This window comes from Zingiber officinale, chromosome 3B, assembly GCF_018446385.1.
Source record: "Zingiber officinale cultivar Zhangliang chromosome 3B, Zo_v1.1, whole genome shotgun sequence".
In the NCBI taxonomy this organism is placed as follows: domain Eukaryota; kingdom Viridiplantae; phylum Streptophyta; class Magnoliopsida; order Zingiberales; family Zingiberaceae; genus Zingiber; species Zingiber officinale.
In genome coordinates this window covers 125746432-125767963 of record NC_055991.1, presented here as the reverse complement: position 1 = coordinate 125767963, position 21532 = coordinate 125746432, and the positions used below count along the sequence as shown (strand labels likewise).

The 21532-nt window shown below is 34.2% G+C and overlaps 1 protein-coding gene across 1 annotated transcript; it reads right to left on the bottom strand.

Annotated features, from left to right (window-relative positions):
- Positions 1-122: 122 nt before the first annotated feature.
- LOC121967607 (DEAD-box ATP-dependent RNA helicase 28-like) lies at positions 123-17178 on the bottom strand. The gene is made up of 20 exons (XM_042517934.1): positions 16810-17178; positions 14930-15097; positions 12601-12669; positions 12415-12521; positions 11115-11193; positions 9857-10030; positions 8259-8407; positions 6042-6137; positions 5582-5684; positions 5220-5282; positions 4881-4942; positions 3913-4009; positions 3304-3422; positions 3187-3229; positions 2953-3054; positions 2146-2244; positions 1972-2055; positions 1443-1729; positions 782-846; positions 123-431 (listed from the first exon to the last, which is right to left on the bottom strand). The coding sequence occupies exons 1-19, from the start codon at positions 17068-17070 to the stop codon at positions 828-830; spliced, it is 2181 nt and encodes a 726-aa protein (XP_042373868.1). The 5' UTR covers positions 17071-17178; the 3' UTR covers positions 123-431; positions 782-827.
- Between the last annotated feature and the right edge of the window lie 4354 nt (positions 17179-21532).

Sequence of the window (21532 nt, the reverse complement as noted above, 5' to 3'; positions counted from 1 at the left end):
TTATTTCTTTTTCTAATTGTCAAACAATGAAAGCATTATGCAACTCGGATTATATTTCTAAGAACTTTACTGCTGAAGCTCTAGATTTGTCGTAGTAATGGATGATAAGCAGATTCATAGTCTAGAGAAAGATACATCCAGCAGATCCTTTTCGTGAAATTCACACCCGTTTCTGACTAATAAAACATATTTTTGGAGCAAATCCTAGGCTCTATACTTTCATCAATAAACTACTTGCTCCAAATGTAAAATGTCTTCCAGATCGACAGATACAAGTCAGTCATCCGCTGTCAATTTTGATTGGATAATTTACCAAAGATTACAGATCGCCAATTTGTAAGATTTAAAATGGAAGAGAAGTGGTAAATCCATTTCATTCCAGCACTCAGCATTTTAGCCTTCAAACAAAACACGATACAATAGTCGGAAACCTGCGTACAAAAACAGGAGGGAACTGAACAATTTGGTATTACACAGAGCTAGCTGACAAATTTAAAAGATGTGCTCAAAATAATAAAAGTTGCCTTAAGCCCTTGAGAAGCCAAATTTAAACGTTTAATTTAACTATGAATCTATCATAATATTTGGCAAGCATGCGAAAAAGTTGATGCTATAGTGAAATTTGCTGAAATAAATTCTGAAAATAATGTACAATTAGAGGAAAACGCACATGAGATTCCACATCTAGCATGCAAACAGGTAAATATCAAACATTGTTCTTTTCAGTCCAAGGGAATTTCTAAAATAATTAAACGTGAAAATGAAATTAAGAAAAATACACCTCAGATATGGTACAGTTGGGCGGCCTTCCTCATGCTTTGTATGCCCTATTTTCTACGTTTGTACCTGCAAGAAGAAAAAGAGTTCAGAGAAAAGCCTTGTTAATATGATTTAAGCTAAATACAAATCTACAAAGAAGTAAAAGAAAAGCTAAAAGAAATATCAACAGAAAAAGTATTAGTATGATTTAAGTTAAATAGAAGTCTACAGAGATGCTTTTTTCTTCAGAAAAATAAGGAAATATGGGAAGCTGGCACTGATAATCATAAAAGTAGATTTAAGGCACTCTATCCACAAACTAGCCCCTTAAACTTCTCAAGCATAATCATTCACTTGAGAGTAAAACAGTCTCCAGTTTTCTACACTACATTCGGCTTACTAAATTGCCTTCCTGACCTTGAAAAGATCTGCAAACACAGTTTAGGTTCATTGATTTTGCTGCAAATGCATGCCGACAATAAAAATATCTCCATTAACGTTCAAATAACTACAACCTTGTCATTTGTCAACCATGTTCAAGCATTTTTTGTTTTTCTGCTCAAAGAAACAAGTGTGGAGCTAAGGAACAAACCCCAATTAAAGATACAAGAAAAAACCAATAAACGTAGGCAACTATTGAATTGAAGTCAAAAATAAATAAAATATGCAAACATCAAGAATACCTTGATTTGCTCTTGAAGGAACCATTTGATTTTCTCCGCACTGAAACATTCTTATTTTTGTTAGTGATCTGCGCTTGCTTTTTGTCACTCATATCATTTTGGAATAGCTCAAGCATTTCTTCCTTCCTCGAACTGTTCTTTTGAGCAAGTTGGTTGTTCTTTGCACTCTTTGGTAACTTCTTCCCAGCATCTTGCATCTTCTTCATGGCCTTCATTGATTTTGCCCGCCGATAGCCAACATCAACAAGTGACCGACCAGTCTTCTTTTTCTTCTGACCTTCAGCTTCCTGCATTCAATTAAAAATTTTGATTACTTGCACATAATCTCAACTGCTATCCAGCATAAGAGGGCTTGAAGCATTTGAATTGGGCCATTCAACGGAGGCTACAGGTACACAGCATAAATCAACAGAAAGCAATTTCATATGAAAACGCAATGAAAGAAAATATAAATATAAATGAAAAATTGTCAAATGGTTCTCAAGATAAACTTAACACACCAGACACAAAATCTAGATAAAACTCAAACCTGATCTTCATCATTATCTTCTTCATTCTCCAACATCTCTCGGGCTGCTTCTAATCTACGGCGTTTCTTCCGTGGCAAATTTTTCTGTCAAATATCAACCCAAAGGTTATTTTCATTACCACAAATACACACAAAACTTACCAGTGTGGCATCAAATTCAGATTAAAGTAATACCTCACGCTCTCTCCTCCTCTTCTCTTTCAGTTTCAGCTCTTCGGCTTCCTGTGCACTCATTACTGGGTTACGGCCATTTTGAACATTGTCCAAGGACACCTGATAGTGAAAGGTACAATGAATGGAAAATCATTGCATTAGATAGAATATCCATAACACTGAAAATAAGAGTAGCAAAAGAAAATTGTGGTAAATGGAGAAGTCCTCCATAATAGAGTTTCAACTACTGGAAATAGGAACATAAGAGCATCCACAAATCAATGCTTAATGGATACAAAAGCTAAATCTTAATCATGCTAAGATTTGAATTAGGATAACTTCTTCCTGGAAAATGCAATTGTGTGCGCCGACCCTTTAGCTGCCCAAAGAGATTGTAATCAGCCAGAGCATACAACTACCTGAGTTTGGTTATATGGACCTTATTCCACCATTGTATTGGGTTATTAATAGCATGGTCACATAGATCCCTTTAGCTTCATGTTTGGTTGGCGCTATTTATAATAAAATATAATGGAATAGTTTATTCATATATTCAATCTTAGTTATTCCTCCCATCAACCTAAGTAATAATTATTTCAACCTATCAGATGTGTTATTTTTCCTTTAAAAAAAGTTTAGCAGAATTTGTACTATACAGAGATTGTTTCTTGTGATTTACCTATAAAATTCCTGTAAACCAAACAAAGAAGAATGTAACCTTAGTTCTTATCTATTAAGGCAAAATGAAATAAGCACATTGTTCTAATATCTTATATGCTAGAAGCAAAACAAACCATGTGCATTATGTGCATATCATGATAAACATACTTTAGTGGCCTTTGCCAAAGCCTTCTTCTCCTTTTCAGTGACAAACCAAGTTTTTTGGGGGCGTGAAAAGATTTCTTCCTTGTGCATTATCATGTTTTCAGCCTACAATACAAAGATCTTGTGAGGAGGAATTAAGGATAGTCTTGTATCAGTCAAATTTTACATTTCATCCACGCACACATCAAATTGCTCAAAAACTACAAATGTTAAACTTAAAAAAAAACTGCAGCATACTTTTGTAGCTTCCATTTCAGCTTTCCTGAATGCCCTCTCTTCTCTGAAGAAATACAAATTAAGAAATGATTACTGATACAGTCAAATCGTTATTGTGTAAATATGATAACATTATACCGCTCTTCTTCAAAAACAGAAGCAATTTGATCCTCCATTTCTTCTATTAGCTTTGTCCATTCAGCTACAGGTTTTTCTGCAACAATGCGATTCTTCAATTGTGAACCAGCTTTCTTTGCCTGTCAAAAACAACCAAATTATCAAACCACTTAAAATTAAATCTCAGCAACTACACAACAAAAGAATACTGTCAATTTGTAAGTAAATAAACAGATAAAGGTATCACTGAAAGCAATTAACTTGAGATTCAATTTCTAGCATACATACAAACAAAACGACAAATAGAAAAGCATATGCCAAAGTGTAGAACATGGCCTGGATGAATATACACAGATGCAAATGAAGTATTTTTCACAATTTAGATCCTAATTAACTAAGTTGCATGTGCAACCATATTATGGCTAGGGAGACCAAAATACATGTACTACCCAAACCGAATTCTAGTGTCTAAAAGATTAAGATCAAGTGAATCCTATATAAACAGCATAAGTTTGGATCCTCAACCAACTCAATAACTTCCATGTACTTGTGCTTTTCCTATTTTCTACCATATACTAGATCTTGAGACTATTAATCAGTGAATCATTTCAAAGGTGAAAACAAACATACAATGGCCTTTAATAGAGATCTATCATCATCGGTGAGAAATGTAACAGCATATCCTTCACGCCCAGCTCGAGCAGTACGACCAACACGATGAAGATAACTGTGAAGTGAAATAAAACAGATCATTAGATAATGGCAAAGTGATATATAACATTACATAGAAATATAGAATAACTGTAGATCAGTGAAATGGAAATACATCAATTTGTGTCTGCAGAAAATTCAAAAAACAAGTTGTAACTGTACTAAGCAAGCACTAATACAATGCTAATTCAATACAGAGCCTAAGTCAATCATGCCATCTGCAGCAAGCAATGCCAAGGATACCAATATAACCCTTATAATGAAATCAAGAACATGAAATTTCACAAACAGAACAAAATTTCTGGAAAACGATAATACAGAATATAGAAGATTTAAAAAAAAACAGTAAAAAGACAATGTATGTCATTTACATTGAAGAAAATTATTGCAAGTCATTCAGTTTGTTTGTTGATGTCCATTATGATTTGAGTTCTGTAAAAAGCATATCAGCCTACTTCAAAGAAGCTAGGTAACAACTAAATTCTAAACGACAAAAGATTCTTATGTTAGAGTGATTTGAGTTCTGTGGAAACATAGCAACCTTCTTCAAAGAAGCAATGCAACAACTAATAAATCTTGAAACCAAGATGCTCAGGTTAGAGAGATTTCTAGCAACATGTGGAACAATACGCGGGAAATGTCAGATGCATAATTCAGTTGTATCTGATAACAGGATATCGCCAATAACTTTAATTAATGCAAGACATCCTAAACAACAGTAATGTTTACAAATATAGGCAGGGGAATACAAACTGCTATGCAAAAGTAAAATTAAGAAGAAGAGCCAATTCACAACTTTCAAAGTGATTAAGATGTTGGCATCTTTTCCTAAAGATCACATGTTTAATTTTGTATCCAAGTGCAGATTGAACAAACTTCCACCATACCTTTTATAATCACGTGGGCAGGCAAAATTAATCACTGTCAGAACACCGACGATATCAAGACCCTGTTCAAGAAAAATGAAAATGTAATGTCCAACTTAAAGGTACTAATTTGAGAAGTTCCAAGAGAAAACAGCAATACAAAGAAATGATGGCCTTTAGGCATTGCAGAATCAATTTAATAACTTGAAAACAGTTGGCTAACATAACACCAAAACAACAGTGATGTAAACAACATGGTGAAGCACGAATCTGAAACAAGCATGGTACATATACAACTGCAAAGGTACTAGTCAGCTGTCACTGGAGTAACATCACGAACTATGCCACATTTATACTTACACGAGCAGCAACATCAGTTGCAATTAGAAAATCCACTTCTTGCTTTCTGAATTGTTCCAAAGCCTGCATAAATGCCAATGTAAGAAAAAGAAAAATAGAAATGCAATAAGGGAGCATATTGAATCAGCAAAAAAACAAATTCTTAATGAATATAATTGATTTTACATTGCTGAGCCGCTTTGTCAAATTAATAAAAGGTTTAATGAACCCTTAACACTAACTTCTAATAGGCAACCTTGAATAATCATGTGAAACAATAATGAGTAAGAATCTCAGAAGGACCACCTTTGCTTCAAAATGTAGAAATGGATTGTACAAGCACAAAACAAAGAATATATTACAAATCTCTGAAGATTACTCACATCCAGCCGTTGTGCTTGAGTAAGATTACCATGGAGCTCTGCGGCTTTCATGCCAGCTAGACCAAATACAATTCTCAATCTGTGTGCAGCTTGCTTTGTCCCACTGTAAACAATTAAATTGATTATCCATGAGAGATATGCCAACTTACACTAACAGTTGATGAAGTCAAAAAAATAAAACATCTGCTCAAGAAAATCTATCTGAAGAAATCTAATAGCTATCAATTAAACTTTTGACATACAAATCTCAAGTGATTACAAAGATTTGGCATAAAAGAGATATAAGCAAACAAAGGCTTTAAATCAATGACAGACAAAAAATCAAAATTCAAACTCAGAGTTAGGAATTATTTAAACATCCATAATTAATCTTCATATGCTACATAACCTTCAGACAAAAAAAACTAAGGCATTGCGTGGGCTTAATTTTCTTACTCAGCATAAAAGAGTGAAACAAAACCTGAAAATTATCACTTTCTGTGTGAATGATTTCGAACAAAGAGCAAGAAGAACTGCTTCCTGGTTTGCTTCAAGTGACCGACGTATTCTAACAACCCTGCATTATATAAATACAAATGTTTGGTGATTAGGCATTTTATTCATGATGAGCATCTGAATTTTGCTACAAGGAAATGTTTGCTATAGAACTGAAAAGCTAAATATAAGTGCTTAAACATTTTCATAGAAATGCAAGAACTCAATTAAAATCAATGAAGAATATTGGAGTTGTAAAAACATCGTGTTGATCACCAACAGAATCCCATCAAGTAAAAGCAAGTATAATTGTAAAATTAAAATGGTTAAACAATAAGGGGAAAAACAGATTTTTTGCTTATAAAACAGACTTAACCAAAAAACTGCATAAACCAGTTCTTCCTAACAACTCAAAGTTTTAGAGCAAGTGGTCAGAGTAGATGGAAAATATTATATTAGTCATACTAGATATTACAGTATACATATAAGTGTTAGTGCGCACAAAACCCAATAACTAATGCAACATGTTGAACTAAACCTAGACATAATTCTTTGCAGTGACCACAAGTTAAAGCATAGATATTGATCTCCAGCAGGTTAGAGAACTTATGAAAAGTGATTAAGAGGCTTAATGAGGATTATAGCAATTAAAACTTGATGCTCTAAGAAGATAGAGTTGGCATCTGGACTTAAAAAGATACAAATTGATCTCATTTTCCAACGAGTAAAATGGTCTTTCCTTAATTTTCCATAAACTGAAAAATATCTAAGATTTTAAATTTTATGAAAATGAATTGACAACTTGCGAAAGGCCATAGAGAAAAAAGACAGACTCAAATAAACTGGTGTGCCAGCAACTAAAGCTGTACCACTACAGCTTTAAGTGTTGGAATGAACTAGTTCCTTATTGATAATATGATACTGATAATTGGCAAAACTGGTGTTTTCCTTTTTTTTTAAAAAAAAAAAAGGTTTTGTGAAGATAAGCTTTAAAGTAAGGCATCATAGCTTCTGAAGTAATAGCCAAAATTGGTTTTATTGTTTTAGTTTTTACTACCAGGTGGCATTAAAACATCAGTTAAATAATGGGCTTATGCTAGAACATATTAAAATTTTCTAGATTGCTTAATCAGCATCCGCTGGCCTACAGAAAAATCTTCATTTGGATGTTTTGTTTCCTTGGCTTTGCAAAGTGAACACACAAGCAAAGATGAAAGTTGCAGAAATAAAGATATTAAGGTGGATGTGGATTGACAAATAAAAAATAAGAACGTTAGAGAGAAAGACAAAGTTGTGCCCATTGAAGGAAAACTCCAAAAAAAACACATTTAAGATGATATAGACACTTACTTAGGTAACCAATAAATGCCCTAATTAAGCGATGTGAGACCATAACAAAAATGCACATTAATTGAGGAAGAGGGAGACCAAAGAAAACTTGATTAACAATGATAAATCAATAAAAAAATCATTTAAATATAAATGAGGATGTAATAAGGGAACGAGCCCAATGGCATAGGGGGATTTATAGTCAACCCCACTTAGTGAGATAAAGGCTTGGTTGTTGTTGTTGTTGGAATTGCAAAATTGATTTCAAGATACTTTATCAAAATCTTGTAATTTCTTGGTTTCCTTAATTTAATGTAATAGGGCATAGGACAGTCATGAGGGCCTCCTCTCTCTGGATTGTTTCTTCTCTTTTTTTCCGCTTATCCTCGCCTCGTCTTTTCCCTCTTTCTGTCCATTAGTTGGTAAAGTGCCTTCTTGATGTGCTTGGTTTCTTGTTCGATACTTTGAAGTTTAAAGAAGCACAAGAGGCTTAATTGCTTACTAATCCTATGGATTTTACCCATTTCATTTAGCTTCCATAAAGTACACAGACAAAATAGAACATTGATGCACACGGGTTCAATTGTTCATCTTAGAAAACATTGAATTATAAGGCTGGAATGCTAGTCTTCTTTGTTCTTAGGAAACAAATGCTCTAAGCATTGCATCTGTGAATTGACATAATCAATATAATCTCATTTTATTCTTTGGTCCAAATCACCTGCGTTGATTTGTCATAAGTGTACGTGGCTTAACTTAACACCTACAACTTTAAGTGTTGATAGAAACTAAGATCAAATTACTTTCAGATGCATGCTTCAGATGAATTGAAAACATGTTTCAAAGATATTTCAGAAAACAAAAAACTGTTTACTCCTCTGTCAATGTAGCTGGTTTTCTGTATGATGGATCAGCCTCCAGGCGTACAGGTTTATTTAATGAAAGATTAACAAGCTGATCTACTTCCTCAGTCATAGTTGCAGAGAAGAGCATTGTTTGCCTCCGTTTGGGACACATTCGTATCTGCAACATGAAACCAATGTATCAAGCAAATGAGTCACTGGGGAATGTACTAATTCTGGTGTAAAATACCAGTACCATGTGGAAATTACAACTAATAGTGGTCCAGCACTAACTAAAAACAAATTTGGGGCGTTTAAAAAAAACAATTCGAGGATATGAAATATTATTGTGTTTTATTTTACATTTATTATTCCTGGAAAAAGAGAGAGAGAGAGTACCTACACAGATTATAAACCTATTAAGGTCCTAAAAACATCCTCACTGTATTGACTAAGTTGCACTGTCATTTAAGTTTACTAAAGCGAGAAACTTCTCAAATAACACCAAAATTACAAGTTTTTCCATGGAGTGGTACAGTTTTAAACCGTATTGTTCCAACACTTTAGGAGTGTCAAAATTGACTCAAATGAATTTACTTCCATAACCCCTACATACTATATTTCATTTCAAATATAAGCCAATAGAAGTTATAAAGTAAACTGAAATAACATTTTGGAGCAACAAGTGACATAAAATAAGAAGCACCTCAACCAATTATATACCTACTAACACTCAAAAAAGTGTCATGCATTGGATGAGAGCATTAGCTCTCCTAGAATCTTAGTAAAATCATCCCAACAATTTTCTACCCAAGATTAAATAATGCTATGAAGGCACCTAGTACTGAAATTCGTTGCTCCACATATCCATAAATATATCTCAGTTAACACTAAAAGTCAGACTTTGATGGCACAATTGGAATATGAATGCATCTCAGTTATTTTGATGTCTCTCTTTGTCATTGTAGGCATCCTACTTGATTCTTTCCCTCTTCCCTTGCACTCTCTTTTTTATAGTGTTTCATCTCCGCTCCAGAGAGAGAATTGAAGGATGAATCATGGGAAAAGAATATTCATGTTTCAACCAGTACTAAAAGATACCAACTGAGATATGCACTGTATCATTGATACCACCAGATTTGTTGGCACAAGTAGTCCAGTGATATTTACTCGTGTTGACACAATATCATTATCGGCCAGTGGCTGGAACAATATGTTTCTGTCATGTTGATCGATATAAATAGACACTTGTAACCAAGATTCTTACTGACAGAAAAATTCCTCCTCTCTCTAGCCAATTTAGTAGTACTGGAATTGTCTCCAGAAATTGTACGCAGCCAGAGACCAAAACTACAAGATAAATAATGGAGTCACATTCAGTCCAATTTGGCATATGGGTATCATATTTATAGGAAAGGTTACGAAACCAGAGTAAAAGATTGTTTATAATTTTGATGGTGCTTAGTTCAACTAGAGATATTGTCCTTAAGGCATGAAAATAACTTGATGGCATGAAGAAGACCGACAACCAAAATAGTTTAAACTTGACAGTGTTAATGTTTGTTTGCTTAGTCAAAAATATTTGAAACTGTGGCTACAATACATCCATACTAGGCAACAATGAAAATACCAGTTCATGCATTTCAGCACTAAAGCCTAATTCCAAAAGACGGTCTGCCTCATCCAGTATTAGAACAGCGAGATCTTCAAGCCCAACTGAAAGTGAATTCCGCAGGTGATCTATTATTCGTCCTGGAGTAGCTACCACAATGTCAGGCATTGATCTTAAGGCTGCCTCTTGTACCTGAAAAAGGAACCATTATGTACATTAAGAATAGATAAAATATCATCAACACATGATATTAGAAAACTCTACCATAAGCAGAACACAAGATAAGATAATGATCAAAACATAGATTAATTGATCATTCAGATAGATACCAACAAAAATTGGTTGCTCAATAGTGGGATATATACTACAATAGGGCACACAGGTCAGTAAAAAATGACTGCCATCAAACTTCCAGCTTCATATATAATACATACTCATTTGACCTTATAGTCAGAAATTGATTGAAATGTTGAAGAAAGACAGGTGTATGAAGGAATCACATAGGTTAGCTGTGAAAAAAATAAGAGAAAACATGCTTTAGGTATTGTTCATTGGTTTTTTTGCTTTGGAATTCTGACAACAATCTCAGTGTGCTTTCTTGAATCAAAATGAATAATCATCCAAAGGAATACAGAGGTAACAGCTGTGATAATGGAACTCCTATGGATGGTGTAAAATAAATGTCTAAAAAGGGTATGAAAGTTATTCTCAGAAATTTTTCATTTAATTTTGTATGGTTAAGTGACCAAACATACATTGCTACTGGCCCACCCTAACAGTTTATTTGTTTTGGTGGATGAATAAAAGGTAGAGGGAAGAGGTTGAAGAAGGAAATAAAAAAAAAATGGATGATGTAAAAAGGGCTATAAAGAGTTTGGATAACAAATTATCAGCTAATTGCACATATATTCTTGGATATTCGCTCTTTTTCTTGGGTAGGAAGCCAGTATAAAGGCAAGCAAAAAAGGCTACAATAAGTTTGAATGAGAAAGATCAGAAAGAAAAAACTCAATGCTTTGATTTCAATAACCATCATACTAAATGTACACCAATTCATGAGTTGGCATAGACAAAAGATAATAAAGTCATATTCCTGTGTATTGTGTCCATAGAAAGTGGCAAAGATCTAGCATTTGTATTTATAAGATGATCATAATTGATTTATGAAAAGTAGCCACAGAGCAAGAACAATTATAATAGACTAACATTAGACAACAAAATGTTTGAAGTTTAATTCATGACTATTATATATAGAAAATTGGATATTACAACAAACCTTTGTTGAAAGGCCACCAACAACAAGGCAACATCTGATATCTGTAAATTGAGCAAGTTTCTCGATCATACTATGGACCCTGCATTATGTTGAGCTGATAGTTATACTTGATGCTTTATAACCATTAACTAAGAATATTCATAGGAAAGGTCAAATTTTGATTTCCAAAGATAAAAATCACGACCACTGGCAAAGGCAAGAGAAATTGATGGAAAATAAAGTAGCTAAATACAAAAAATGATTCACACGGGTACTAAAAAAACCTACAATTATCTGTGTTACTTCTTTCAGAATACCTAAGACCACCATTCAAGTATTCATGGTGCAGGATCAGGGCCTAAAAGGCACAAAACCATAAATAAAGTTCAAACAGCAAATGGATACATCTTCCTAGCAAATTTGAAGTTATCCAGCTAATTATGTTGTTTCTTACATGAATCCACTCTCATCTATCTAAGGCTATGCCACAGAAGGAACAAATTACAAAGGCCAGCATCTCCATATTGGAATAGAAGAAAAGATTGCATCAATTGTGGTAAGCAGCGCACACAATCAAAGCATGCGTAATATAGCAAACATGCTCTCATGCATCCTCCATGCCCATAATAGATACTTCCAAGCTCTAATAGAGATGACATGACATGATCATCACGTTCTATTTAAAAATGCTTCCTGGCTCTAATACTAGGATTTTCCATCCATCACCTCTGTATCCATATTAGACGCTGACACATGGATACCAATAGTCTGTGTGGATAAAACATCATTGATCAAGTGTACAAATTATAAAAAGGTCATGTTAGATACTTGGATCCACATCCATGTTGGATACTCACACCCAAGGCCAAATGAATAACTTTGAAATAAAAATAATAAAACATCAACATATCTACTATGGTAGAAAAGAAAAATCAAAATTTCCCACCCACTTTCTTTGATATTCAAACTAAAGGATGATAACAAACATAAAAGAAAAACGGCGTACTTCATGATCCTGACATGCACAGATCTTTAGCATATTTTTCTGTGACATAGCTCATGTTTGTATTAGTAAAGTTCTAGAGCAGTATACAGTAAACGCAATACAGCTTATTGCAGTTGTTGTTGTCTTTTTTTTGATATAGCATGATTATAATTTTTTGTCCAGTGATCTGTTTAGCATGTTAAAGTGAATGTTATAACTCTAAATCATAAATGAATGAACTTTCAAGCAAAAAGTCCTAAGAATAAAAGAAATGAAAAGAAGTTAGTGAAATGAATAGGTTGCAGACAGATATGGAAAATGAAAACAATAACCTACTGTGCAGCCAATTCCCTTGTCGGAGTTAAAATTAGCACTCTGATTGCATGGATACGCTTCGGGCGAAAAAGTAGACGTTCCAATACAGGCAGGGAGAAAGCAGCAGTCTAAAACACAATGAACATAGGTTTGGAGAAACAGCAGCAAATGTAAGTGGGCAACTAGAAAGAAATCAGTGGCAGATACCTTTCCAGAACCAGTAATGGCACTTCCACATATATCGCGGCCAGTTAGTGCTAATGGTATGCATGCAGCCTACACATACAGAGGGTTGTATCTGATACAGGCTAAATATTTTTGGGAAAAAATAAATAGTTGTTCTTAGTCTACTAGAATCAAAAACAACAAATATAAAGACTAAAAAAGAGAAGCAACAAATCGGACAATTGAAGACGGGTCTATTGTATGCAGTCTTACCCTCTTTTACAAGAGGTTGTTTCCGAGACTTGAACCTGTGACCTCAAGCTCACGGGCAACAACTTTACAACAACTTTACAGTTGCACCAAGGCTTCCTTCAAATGACTAAATTTATGCATAAAGAAAATTTATCTAAACCAAACTAATCCATCTCTCTGTGGATCTTTCAGTTTCCATAAAAGATCTGGTCTATCGAACATCATCATCATCAAGCCATGTTTCTCCCAACTATTTGGGATCAGAATTTTGTGTGTTTTTCTAGATAACCTCTATTAAGTGCTCACAGGTGCCCATTTTGATGAAGGTGGATTTTGATCCCAAAACTGGGCAGCAACTTCTAAGGCTTTTAGCACTTGGCTAACTGGCACCTTCATCTAGGGTCAGCAGTTGAAACTCCTAGAACCCCCTAAAAAGTATGAGCGCCTAAACTAAATAACAAATAGGTCAACAAAGCAAGTAGGCAAACTGTTGTTCAACAAGAGTAGCCGTTTTGGTCTAGATAGTTAACTTTGTGCAAACTCAGGATTAATAATTTAACAAGGTTTGATCAAACTCTAAGTTCAGTGCTGCCTGTGGAAGAACTAATAGTTAGAATATATAGGTCTAGTCATGAGATGAATGTACATATATGAGAAATCCTTTTCTAATAGAATAATGTAATATCATCCTTTAAACTTGGAATGGAGCTGGAACACCAGCACCCCCAAGTTAAAACTAGGGAATTTCAGGTTCAAGAGATTACCACAGTGGCAACCTCCTTGCCTCCAAAATTCTTTTTGGCACTTATGTCCAACTCCATGTTGGAAACAACTCTTTGTGAGATCACCATTATGAGAAATCATTTTCTAATAGAATATTATAACTATCTTTAGCACCATGAGATTGATGCAGCAGCAACCTCCTTGTACCCCAAACCTCCTCTCCATATCTCAGTATCAAGATCCTCCCCATTAAATTCCTTTAGACAGTTCTCCCCAACTCCGTGTCAGAAGCAACTCTTTGTGAGATCACCCGTTGTTCTGACTTCATAAGGTGCCGATGCTGTTCTTATCAAAGAACAGCTATGCTATCCCCATTCCAAGTTCTCACTTGCATCAATACTGATGTCGACAAATTCATCCAGACCTCCCAGACATTGCAGTTCCCTCTTCGAACTGCCAAGTCGACTGTGTGTTGGAATCATCCTCACTTCATCTACAATGGTATCGTTAAGATCAAAGCTCCTGTCCTACACCCAATACAAATTTGTAGCTCATCCAATTCTGCAAAATTGTATGTCATGCTCTTACATGTATGAGGCCAATATGTCCACTGCCTTGACGTCACACTACCTTTGACCACATTTCTACCTTTGACCACATTTCTAAACTTCTTAGATACATATCCATATCCAACATCTCCACATGCATTATCAGTAGAGATCAAGCTGTATTTATCCTTCAGCCTCACTATAGCACTCCAACACCATCAACCCTCCACAATCTTACTCTCAACCACAGTCATCGCCTTGCAGCACACTCATTGTTGATGCTCCCACCAACATGTCCACTTGCCAAGTTGCACTACTCACTCTTCCACCATAGAACAGTGCACGAGTGCAATCAAACCCCTCCTTCTCTTGGTCATTGTTGCCTTCCTCTAGAAGGAAGCTCTCATTGTGATATTATAAAGTCAAATCTTCAACATATTCCCAACAATTTGTTTTTTCTCTTGCATTTGAACAGAAATCTATTGTAGTATGAAATTTGTTTCAGCATTTAGAACCTCTTCATGTGCAACAAACAGTGGGGTTGCTGAATTAGTGAATTAAACATGTAGTATTTTTATGGTCATCTATATTATGTAAATAATAGCACCAATCTCTCATCAGATAGAACAAGACAAAGTTGCAAAACTCAATTAAACTAACCAAAAATAATTAACTTTTTCATTAGTAATGAATTTCAAAGAACAGCATTCATGTGACATATTAGATCTACTGAATAAGCATGAGATTTTGTTTAACTCATTTATTCTTTTTGAGGTTTTAATAAAAGCATCAACTAACTCCAAATTGATCAACATCATTAAAAACAAAAACTTATGAAGGGACAAAACCTGGATAGGAGTTGGCTTCTGATACCCCAAGGCTTCACATGCTCTTACCAAAGGACGAGACAAGTTCAACTCAAGGAAAGAATTTGCATGAAACGATGCTCCTTCATGTGATGCAAAAAAAGAAGGCCTTCCACCTGAGCTTCCATTGATCTTGTGATGTTTATGGTCCTGAAAATTTAAGAAGCGACTGTAAGAAAAGCTCAAAGATACATGATCTAAAATAATGCTCTCAGAAGAGCATACTTAAGGAACATACTTTAAAGCATAGCTGAAAATGAAACAAAAAATTATAAAGAAAGGAAAAAAAAAATGAAGTGAGATAAGGACTAGAAGTTGTATGGCACTATATAAATCATTAGCCTTACTGAGTAGAACAGTCTATTCTCTGTTTAACTTCATGTTACCTATCTTCACTAGTTAGCAATATTAATGAAGAATGAATTACAATATGTCATCTATTTATCCTCTTGTCAAGACAAACAATTCCACTGAAATTACAAGGAAAATAGGAAAAGTTATTGAAATAGCTAGCATACTGGATTTTTTTTAATTTAATGGTTAAGTGATTATAACTATTTTTATCAAAAATAAATTCTCCCTAAAGGTAACTTTTGGCATTACTAGATCAAGGATTAGAAAGCTTAGAAATATCAAAACAATGTTACAATTAATGATTTGATACTGTTCCAGAACCAGACAAGTAATTTTTGTGCCAACACCACAAATCAAGATGTGATTCAGAGAACAGCACATAAACTGCAACTGGATAAGGCAGTTTTTCAAAGAAAGGTTGAGGTTCAAAAGTTCATTTAATAAGAACTACCATCTAGTATTGCAGCAGCATTGTTGCATAAAACCCAAATGAGCTCAGACTGAAAAACGGTGAGCTTAGGTTAAAATCAAAAGATCAAATAGATCTAACCCCATATTATCCCATTAGTAAATAGGCCCGTTTTAAAATTCAATAAGGAGAACTGGAGAGCGTCGATAGTATAAGTGTCAATGGCTACTTGTTCTAAGGAGTAGTTAAAACTTACAACAACACAACAACTTAAGATGAGCACCATCTAAAATTGAGCTTTGGTTTATCAAATATATCTCAATCTTAGGCGGAACCAACTCAAACCTCAAAGCAATTACTGCAAGTATATGCAAAGTTTTTACGTAATCAAACCAAAATGCTTGCTAGCCCCTAGGAATTTGATTTTTTGGATATCCAAAAACAAGTACAACCAAAGGGAAGGGTTGGAGAAAACTGGTAAAACTCAAGAGACTGCATTCCTGTCTAATTTTCCATACCTTAGCTGGAGAAGAACAAACATCCCTTTCTTGGAGTGTAGGAAAACAAATATTAACTATCATATTTCTCCAGGATGTTCCAGACTTAAACTATTGAATTACTCAAACAAAGGATTATCATCACCTCTGTATTCATACATCAAAAGTACAAACCAGTTATTGGTGATGGATGAGTCTGTTGGGAAAAACAATTAAAAATAAAAAATACATTGGGATTATTGTACAAGATTCAATAGCACGACCTGACAAATATATACGATCAGTACAGACATCAGAACCAATAAGCATAATTTCTAGTGAAAAAGGATGTATGAATCCAGCAGTCGTTTGAGTTCCATCGCCTATGCAATAGAACTTCATATCGATCACTCGGGTCCAACATAGAAGTAAGAAAAAAAAAGTGCAACATAATGTATATTTTAAAATGTTTCCCTATTAGCTGGAATACTGAGCACTTCAAGCGTGACATTAAACACATGAAAAATAAACATCTTGATCTCACGAACAACTGCGCCAAGAAAAAAAAAAACAAGTAGAAAGTCATTGATATACAAAAACAGGAGAGATAAATATCATCTTACATCTTTGCCTAGTTCATCGCCTGAGAAAACCTCGTCGCTTGGCTCCTCTTCCTCATCGTCCCCGACGTCTGGATGCGAGACGACGCGCTCCTCGAGGGCTTTAGTGATCTTAGCATCAACCGAGGTGGTATTGCGACGAGCGTGCTCCTCAGCTACGGACTCCGAGTAGGAGGCGAAATCCCATGGGGACTGGGAAGGCCTGTCCTCGACTTCCGCCTCCTCGTCCGAACTAGCCGCGTCGAAGTGGAACTCCGGATCCATGGTCCGTCAGACGAAAACCCTAAAACCACCGCCGGCGCCGCCGAGGGAGCAACGAGGGGCTGCAATGCTCTTACTGCGCAATTTTCGTTGCCTATTTATTATTCGAATATATATATATATATATATATATATATATATATATATATATATATATATATATATATATATATATATATATATATATAAAACTTTTTATTCAGTAAATTTTAAAACAAATAAAAAAAAACTTCATTGATGCTCCTCGAGGGAGCAACGAGCATACCTTTTGATGGGATTTTTCATTTTACCCATGGTTAATAATCATATGTGATTTATCTTTTTTGTATTAGTCTTAAAAATAAATTAGTAAAAATATTGGATGAATGAATCATCTTTCACCATATTAAAAAATGACCCCCCAACTAAAGTGCAATGTTAAGAGCCCTCAATTATCTCCCAAACACTGGGTTCAGTTTCTAGCTATGACATATTTACATGGACTTTTCCTTGAAATGGAACTTGCAACTAAGGGATGTTGGACTTCTAATTCGCCCATTGATCGTAAATATTTCCTGATTTTACCCTAGTAGCCGATGAAAAAATTTTATAAGGTCGGGCCGGCTGATTAATCATTTTTTAAATGACTACCTTGTCTCCTAAGGGCAGTGCGGTGGTTAAAACATAGGGTGTTGTCACATTAGATATTGGGGGTCAAAACTAGTCTCATCCGAGTATGCCTTCCTCCGTGTCTTGGCTACTACACTAATGGTTAGTAATCACCCGTGATTTACCTCTTTCGTATTGGCATATAGATGGATTTGCGGAGGCACTGGGCAAATCGCCTTTACCACATTAAAAAATGACTACCTCATCCTTTCGGGATGATGCGATGGTTAAGGCATGAGGTGTTGTCATATTAAGTCATGGAATCGAAACTAGACTCGTCTAGGCATGCCTTCCCTCATGTTTTAACCATTACACTAATGACTAGCAGTCATCAATGGTTTACCTCCTCCATGTTGGCTTAAGGAAGGGTTGGCGAGGCTGCTGGGGTGAGCAAATCATTTTTTGCCCAGCTACGGTATATTTGTAGGGATTTTTCCTTCAAATGAGACTTCCAACTAAGGGATGTTGGGTTTCTGGGTCGCCCGCTGCAAGTGCTTCCAGATTTACCCTAGTGGCCGATGGAAAACTTCCATGGGGCTAAGCCAGTCACCTAGGTTCGATGTTACCCAGCCCGTTAATCATTTTTTTAAAATGACCCAATTTATTTTTTTTCCCTTAGGACAGTCTAGTAGATAACTCATAAGGCGCAGTTAATTTGAGGTCTAGGCTCGAATCTTATGTGACGTTTGGTTTAGAGGTTTGAGAATAAGGGAATAGATTCATTTACAAACCTTGTGTTTGGTTGATGGGAATTGAATCAAAATTTTGGAATGAATCCCAAAAATTTGGGTATGGATGAAACTCACCCTCTCCCTTGGGTTTTGATGGAATGAGAATAAGAATTAAGTTTGGACCCTTAGTATATTTGTTCAATTTTTCTTTCATGTCACTCTCTCTCCTTGTTCTCTCTCATCATACTTTCTCTCTCCTCATTCTATCATCACATTTTATCTCTCAACATACTTTCTCTCTCCTCATTCTCTCTCATCACACATTCTCTACCATTTTCTCTCTATATTCTCTCTCATCACACATACTCTCTCATTATTTTTTCTCTCTTCATTCTCTTCTAATTTTTTCATCATACTTTCTCTCTCTTCAATCTCTCTTACCATACTCTCTTTCCATATTTTTCTAATCACACTATCTCTCTCTTTATTCTCTTCCATCACACTCTCTCTCCTCATTATCTCTCATCACAAATTCTCTACTATTTTATCTTTGTATTCTCTCTCATCCTACACTCTCTCATTATTCTCTCTCTCTTCATCCTCTTTTTTTTTCATCATACTTTCTCTCTCCTCAATCTCTCTTACTATACTCTCTCTCCATATTTTTCTCTCATCACACTTTCTCTCTCTTCATTTTCTTCCATCGCACACTCTCTCTCCTCATTTTATCTCATCACACTTTCCCTCTCTTCATTTTTGTCCATCATACTTCATCACATTTTCTCATCATACTTTCTCTCCTCAATCTCTCATTTTCTCTCATGACACTTTCTCTATTTTCATTTTTTTCTCTCAGTACACTTTTTCTCTCATCATACTTTTTCTTTTCTCAATCTCTCCTATCACGCTCTCTCTCCGCATTTTTTCTCATCACACTTTCGCTCTCTTCATTTTTTCCATCATACTTTCTCTCTCATCATATGTTTCTCTCACATTCAACTTTCTCTTCCATCTAATTATTTTTTATTTTCTTCTAAGGGTAAAAAAGGAAATTTAGGTTCATTCCGATTGAAAATATTCAACTAACCAAACATTAGTTTTAAGAATCATACTCAAGCTCATACCCATTCTCATTTCACTATATTATGATACTCATTCTCATTTTGATTTCTAGGAGAGAACCAAACGCCACCTTAGTATAACTGAAGTAAATGTTTCTCTCATGCGCTAGTCATTATTCCAAGAGTCAGTAGTCATTCGTAATTTACCTTCTCTATATTGCCCCTAAAATAGATTAGTGGAGAGCTAAAAAATGACCCTTTGAATCTCTACATAGCCAAGGAAAAAAATCCTCTCATATACCGATCAATTATAATTCCTTGATTTACTTTCTCACATATAGGGGTGTCAAAAATGAACCCAACCCGAGTCGACCCGAAAAAAATCAGGTTCGGGTTAGGCATTTTTGGGTTTGGGTCGGGTTTGGGTTGGAGAGTAAAAAATTTTCGGGTTGGGTCGGGTCGGGTTCAGGTTGACCCAGGTTGACTTAAATATAGGGTTTTGTGGATTTTTTGGAGTTAAATTAAATTTTATTTTAAAAAGTTAGATTTTTTTATGTATATTTGTATGATAATGATGGAGTATTGAGATAAAAGTGAAGAATTATAGGGAAAATAGTCCAAAAAAATCATTTTGAATCAGATTTTTGGGTTATATGGGTCAGGTTCGGGTTGATCGGGTTGGTCGGGTTCGGGTTTAGGTGTTTTGGGTTGAACTCGAGTTCGGGGTTGGGTTTGGATTTGGTTAAAAAAAAAAATTTAACCTGACCCACCCGAATTGACACCCCTACTCACATATGATCGCGAGATTGATTATATGGATCACTATGAAGGATTTTATGTTTTACTATCTTTTAAAAATGAAAATGACCCTTAATTTTAAGGTACAAGACGATTATGTTTACCGTTCGAAACCGCCTATGGCATCCGCAATGAATACTGAAGATTCAAAATTATTATTATTATTATTATTATATAAAACTAAAACTAAAAACAGAATTTAAACTGATTTACCTATTGGAGTATAAGAAAATCAAATCACTTAGTTAGTTAGTTAGTTATTTCAATATTAAAATCTTCTATTTATCATTTAGAAGTTACATTTATTTTAAAAAACATTATATTAAATTCTAAATAATTTTTATTTGTTTGATACTACTAATTTTTTATCAACACTAGTGTGATCGTGCACACGCGTTGCGTGTGCAATATAATAATATATAAATTATTTGGGCCCCAGCAATAAACTATTGTATTGAGCTTCCCTATAAAAAAAATTATTTTAATTTAATATTATACTTATCTTAGTAAAAGAAATTAAGAAAAATATATTTTTTAATATTGCCGGCTTAAAATATTTATAGAAGTTTTTTTGATTATAGTGTTATCAATTCTAAGATGTGGGACTAAAGAGAACTTTATTTTTTTATATAAAACAACCAGAGAAAATTAATGATGAGAAAAATTCATAATAATACGTCATAGCTGAGTCTGGAACTCTAGATCACTGATTGTTTCGCTTGTAGAATTACTAATAAATCTTGGAATTATTTTTAATGTGAATAGAAAAAAGGACAGTAATGTAAATTCATTTTAGGCTTCACCAAAGTTAGTTAGTAAAGGAGGGAGATTTTTAATAAGATAGTAAGATAAATATAATTATATTTTGATATGATAAAACATATATATCATATAAATTATATCTTTTAAATAATTTTATATATTTGATGATAATCTTCTCTATGTATATAATTTTATTATTAAATAAATTGTATTGTTTAAAAAATTATTATTGAATATATCATAGTCAAATAATTTTTATAATCTAAATATTAAATTAATAAAATGAAAAATAAGACCAATATTAATTTAAAAAGTTTAAATTAGATTAATAAATTTAATAAGTTAAAAAAGTAATATAGTCCACGTCAAAAACATTCAAGATTAATAAATTATAAAATTAACTTTCATAGAAAAGTAGAATTATATTCACAAATTCAAAACAAATAAGTTTTAAAACTAACTTTAATAGAAATGTATAATATTTTCATATTAAGGAATTCAAGTGGTTAAAAATTAGTTTCAGTA